Source organism: Cheilinus undulatus, linkage group 18 (assembly GCF_018320785.1).
Source record: "Cheilinus undulatus linkage group 18, ASM1832078v1, whole genome shotgun sequence".
NCBI lineage: Eukaryota > Metazoa > Chordata > Actinopteri > Labriformes > Labridae > Cheilinus > Cheilinus undulatus.
In genome coordinates, this window is record NC_054882.1 from 31,133,014 (window position 1) to 31,138,625 (window position 5,612).

A 5,612-nucleotide genomic window follows, 5' to 3' on the forward strand; every position below is an offset into this window, starting at 1 on the left:
CCTCTAAAACTCTGCAGTCATCAGATTTTTTTGTTGGCTCAAACTGCTGACCACTAGTCAACAAGGTTTTCAGTGTTTCTCAGTTTTGTTGTGAATGTATTTACCAGAAAAATTCTATGTAGAGTCTTTAAAAAGGGAAATCCAAGCTTTGTGTCTTATCACACTAGATATGTTGGAGTAGGGTTCCAGAGAATACATGAAAACACTGAGATCTATTCGTGAGTGAATCTTGAATTTAGACTTAGAAAGTTGTTCACCTCTTTCCTGGCTTGGTTGTACTTGAGCAGGGCAAATATAGGAGCCCATGACATCGACGGTCTTGATGGGGAATTACCCCACCCCTCTAGCACTACAATGATATAAAATCACCAGGCAATTCATCTCGATACAGTCTGTTGCCAGCTGATGTCACTGCCTTCATTAAAGTTAACAGCCAGCTACATGCTGTTTTTGTTCATTGTGAGGCAAATTTCACAAATCTATCAAGCACAATAACCTGTGGGTCAATAAAAGTATCATAATGGAAAGATTTGTTCCAGAAAACAGTAAATTTAATCCCCAGCTTCTATCTTTCTGCTTGAGCACAGAGCCAGGCAGCTGTTCTGTGATCAGAATCTTTTTCTTTTTAAAATTTGAGAGGATCATATTTCTTGTGAGTGGGTGTGGCTTCAGCTTATTCAACTGACACGCCCACATCATCCTAGAACAGGTTTTACAGCCTCATTTTTCATGACTTTGAAGCTTGATTATTATAACCTTAGTGATGTTTTTCATGACTAAATTTTAGCCTGGTGGTTCATAACACATATGCCTGTCATACAACAAACCTAAAATGCAGATATTTTCTATCACTTTACAGGGACTTTAAGGGACAACAGTTACCTATTTTCTTTAGTACAGTCAAAACTATAAGATCTGGAGTGTCTGGCAACTACATCATTATCAAACCAAAACAGAAGGAGCAGAAAATAAGTTTCATTTATGTATTTTTGCACTTATGAAAACATTGTTTTCCATGCAGAAAAATCAATTTGAATATACTTGTTAAAAAAGCAAAACAAAAAAATGGTTTTTATTCCAAGGATTGAGCTGCACTGGCTTCTTTCTTCGCACTGTACTTTAGCACTGCAAGATGAGGAAACTGTAAAACATGAAAATATTTGGTTTATTACCACATTCTGAATTTACCTATATCCCACACATTAAGTTAATTATCATTTAGCACTGATACTGAAAGATGTTCCTTTCACTGCTAATATGCAATACTCTCCTGTTATCAACTTTGATTTATGTTAAGAAAATATCTTGATATCGTACCTCCCAGAAAGCCTGATCATCAAAACATTTCCTGTCTGGGGTTGGTCTCCAGAAGTTCAGTTTGACTAAAAGCCCTTTAAATAATGCACAGCATTTTAAAGGCATAAACAGACAACATACTGAATTGATAATGAAAACCAGAACTACGTGGTATGAAATTCCATTGTTTATGGCATTCTGTTGCTACAAAAGCATCCACATTGTCTTTTCTAGATTATGGAAAAAGTATTGACAAGAAGATATACCTGTAATAACTGCCATGGACAGACTCAGAGTGATGGTGGTGAGAAGTGTACCAATGTGAAAAATGGCAAACCGGATTCTCCTAGCAGATGAAAGACCATTTAGACAGGGTGCTACATACATTTCATATATTTTTCCTGTGAAATGCTTATCAGATGACAGTTTCATTCTTACATGGTTTGATTGTCAAAGTCTTTAAGCTGAAGGAGGAGATGTGCCAGCCATCCAAGTAGACCAGGGAGTCCATGTGTGCTGAGGACTGCAAGAGTGTCATGGCACTGAAATGCCAGAAGCATGTGGACCTGGGGAGAAAGACCTCATTAGTAGTTGTGATGTTTAGATGATGAAATCACAGCATGTACTGGTAAATGTAATTTTTAAAACCTTGAGATATCTGAATCCAATGGTTGAGATGAGGGCTGCGGTGAGTCCGATAGTCATGGCTTCCCATGGCTGATGAATCACTGAAATGGAAACCCCAGCAGCAACACCACCAGCAAGGATGCATGTCTGCATATGGTTCTGTCAGAGGGGTGGAGCTGTATGATCTGGTCATGCTTACATTTAGAGATTTTTTAATTAAGCTGTTTCAATTTTGGCTCCTCGTGCATTTACAAGTACATGTGCTTTTGAATTTGAGTGTTCCTGAAGGAGCATAAGGTGGAGTAGAAATATCAACTTTCAGATCATACCGGATTGAGTTTTCCCTTGGGACTGGAGAGGACAGACACGGCTGCAGCCGTTACAGCACTCACAGCTAGAGCCAGGTAGGTGCTGCACACTGCCTCCATCTTCCTCACAGCATCATCTACAAGCACCGAATTAAAAGTCGGCAAGAACATCCAGAGGAACACAGTTCCTAGAGAGCAGAGACAGGGGATTGACACTCAGATTTTCCTTTGTGATTTAAACTGTTATTTCTAGTTGGTGGAGAGGCAGTCCAGTTGATGTATCATCATTAGAACCATATCTGGCTGCACACTTAGAAAAACATACCCAACATGGAGAACAATCTTGTTTTGTGGTCAGATTTCTCTTTTTCAAATCCTTGCTCAGATTCTTTCCTATACAGCATCCAGGTAAGCGTGAGTCCAAAAAAGGCTGCGAAGATGTGAAGCTGCATGATGCTGTTCAAAGGTTGGCTCTGGAGTGGGGAAAAAACATAGTAAGCCATAGTAAGTATGAGTAAAAGAACTGGAAAGAAATTACATTTTGATATTAAAGTCCCTGTAAAATGATACAAAAGATCTGCATTTTAGGTTTGTTGTTTGACTTGCAACTGTGTTATGAACATCCAGGCTAAATTTCAGTCATGAAAAACATATCTAAAGTTACAAATTTAAGCTTCAAAATAATAAAAAATGAGGCAGTAAAATCTGCTCTAGGATAGTGTGGGCGTGTCAGTTGAATGAGCTGAAGCTACGCTCACTCACAAGTAATATGATCCTCTTAAAGTTAAAAAATGCTTCTGATCACAGCACAGCTCTGAGCCAGAGTAGATAAAGTTTACTGTTTTCTGGAACAAATCTCTCCATTATGATACTTTTAATGACCTGTAGTCAACCGTGGATATTATATTTGTGGAATTTACCTCACAGTGAACGAAAAAAAGCATGTAACTGGATGTTATCTTGAAGACTGATATCGGCTAGCAACAGACCGTATCGATATGGATCAGCTGGTGATTTTATATCATTGCATTAGAGACCGGAGATGTCGTGGGCTCCTATATTTGCCCAAATTAAATCAAGCCAGGAAAGAGGTGAACAGCGTTCTAATGGTCTAAATCCAAAATTCAGTCACATATAGATCTCAGTGCTTTCATGTGTTCACAGGAAACCTATTCCAACATATCTAGGGTGTTAAGACATAGAGTTTGGATTTCAGTTTCAGTTTTTAATAGAACTTTCGAGTAACACAAACATTAAAACCCCTGTGGACTAGTGAACCCAGACAGGTGCTGACCTTCAGCAGAGTTTGAAGGATCCATTTATTCAGGACAAATCCAGACACCTCAAGCAAGGCAATAAGGATGAGTTGCACAGGGTTAGTTTTCCCCAGCACAGCACCAATAGAAATGAGGGCTGATACTGTGCACATCTCAGCAACCACTAAGCTGTAAGAAAACAAAATATTTGAATAAGTAGGACTTTCACATAAAATCCTTGTGTGTATTTCATGATTTTGTAGATATTGCTTGATAGTTGTTTGTTAAGTTAGGTTTTTAACTTTAAAAACAAGAGAGGTTTGAAAGAAAAGTTGTTTATCGAAACACATAATTGCATGAAGTTGTAGTCTACCTTTTCAGATCAATTCTGATCTTTCCTCTGTAATACCAGGATTCAATTCCATTGAGTATGATGGCAAACTGGGTGGTCATTGCAGCTACAAGAAAGTTGAACCCAGAGCCACTGAAACCATAACGCACTGGAAAAGTGCATAGGAATCCAAACCCTAGAAACACTATAACATCCAAGTCCTGTAAGCCTGCAAGAGAGAAGAGATGGTTTGCCTGGAAAAATGTTCATTTCATACCCATCACAATACAGTCTGTTAAAATACTATAATTGCTGGGTTTAAGATCCACAGGTCAGTGCAACCCAGCCATTTGCTCCTGGAAAACTGTCAACTGTGTGAGCTTATCATTACAAAGCAGCAGTAACCCACACCCCACCATTCAAACTTGTAAATTTAAATTAATATCTAATGACCTTGTATGCTTCTAATGCTATATAGCCTATTTTAATGTTTTTTTTTTCCAAAATAAAACATTATGTTCTAGCAGCAATATCCCAAATAGCTACTTTCCTTCCAAACTGAAACTTACTTGGATAGAAGTTGCTGAATGTAATCCCGTGAATGTTTTCATTGCTGTTGATCTCGGTGTAAAAGCCATAAACTGCAATAAATCCCACCTGCAGAGAAAGCAACAAAGGCGCCAGGCGCCACCGAAGGCTTGGTGCGTACCGAGGAGCCATCACTGACGTTGGCTACACCGTCCACTTCTCTTCAGACTGACGATGGTCTGGCCCCCCTGGCGCTTTTAATGTGGGCGCAACCCCAAAGCACTGAAATATCTGTTATTACACCCACAGCACAACATCAAGATTGAATACGTTTTTTGATGTCCAGAGGCGTTGCTATCTATTTCCCCATGTTACAAAATCCAGTATCAATTTCAGTTAAACGGAAACAATTCCTAAATTATAGGATTTTATAGGATTTACATTGTATTTATACGTAGGCTAAAATGCACATTTCCCTCTGTGCAAATGCTATTTTCAAGGATTGAACTTAAATCAAAATAATTAGCCTAAGAAAACGTCATAATTTACTGACGGTCAGCTTACATCTTGTATCAGTGTGCATTACATCACATGAAACTAGCTGTTTTTGTTTTAATTGCTACCATAGGCCTACGTCAATTAATGATGTTACTCCTTCCCCATCTCTTTGTAATGACCGTTGAGACAATGACAAGCTAAAAGCAAGGAACTGCAAAAAAAAAAAAATGAGCGTGCTTTTCTTTTTGTTGTTACTGGTGGTGGGGGCTGGTTATTAAACCATAATAGCATCCGACACTAACCCGCTCATTAGACCTACATTAACCTGTAAACAAAAGCAGTGCGAAAGGTCCACAGGCTTGACGGCTTGCCTGTCATGAACCGCTCACTGTGGCTCTCCAATAAATAACCCCCGTATGTTGGAATGGATGTTTTGTTTCATGCACAAAGGGAGATTTGCCCCAAAGACTTCGTATTTTCTACTCATAATAAACCAAAGACAAAACCTTCTAAGAGACATAGACCCGCCTTCTCGATCATTCCATTGGTCAATCAGCGATGCCCGATTTGTCCAAAGAAATCCGATTGGTTAAAGGCTTGCTGTTACGCACAGAGCGTCCCACGCCTCCGCTTGCTCCGTTGTTGTGTTTGGTGGAAGGGAACTGAGCGACCGGCCACACAGCCACATAAATGGTCCATCTCTATATCCGTCAGTGAGAGGCCTCAGCGGATGGCTTGATTGGATATATCAGCTGTCAACCAAGGGGA

The 5,612-nt window shown here is 39.4% G+C and overlaps 1 protein-coding gene across 1 annotated transcript; it reads right to left on the reverse strand.

Annotated features, from left to right (window-relative positions):
- Positions 1–58: 58 nt before the first annotated feature.
- rhd (Rh blood group, D antigen) lies at positions 59–4,589 on the reverse strand. Its single transcript, XM_041813382.1, has 10 exons — positions 4,388–4,589; positions 3,861–4,047; positions 3,526–3,676; positions 2,557–2,704; positions 2,253–2,419; positions 1,945–2,082; positions 1,735–1,862; positions 1,563–1,642; positions 1,318–1,391; positions 59–1,141 (listed from the first exon to the last, which is right to left on the reverse strand). Exons 1-10 carry the CDS (start codon positions 4,536–4,538, stop codon positions 1,073–1,075), a joined length of 1,293 nt encoding a protein of 430 aa, XP_041669316.1. The 5' UTR covers positions 4,539–4,589; the 3' UTR covers positions 59–1,072.
- Between the last annotated feature and the right edge of the window lie 1,023 nt (positions 4,590–5,612).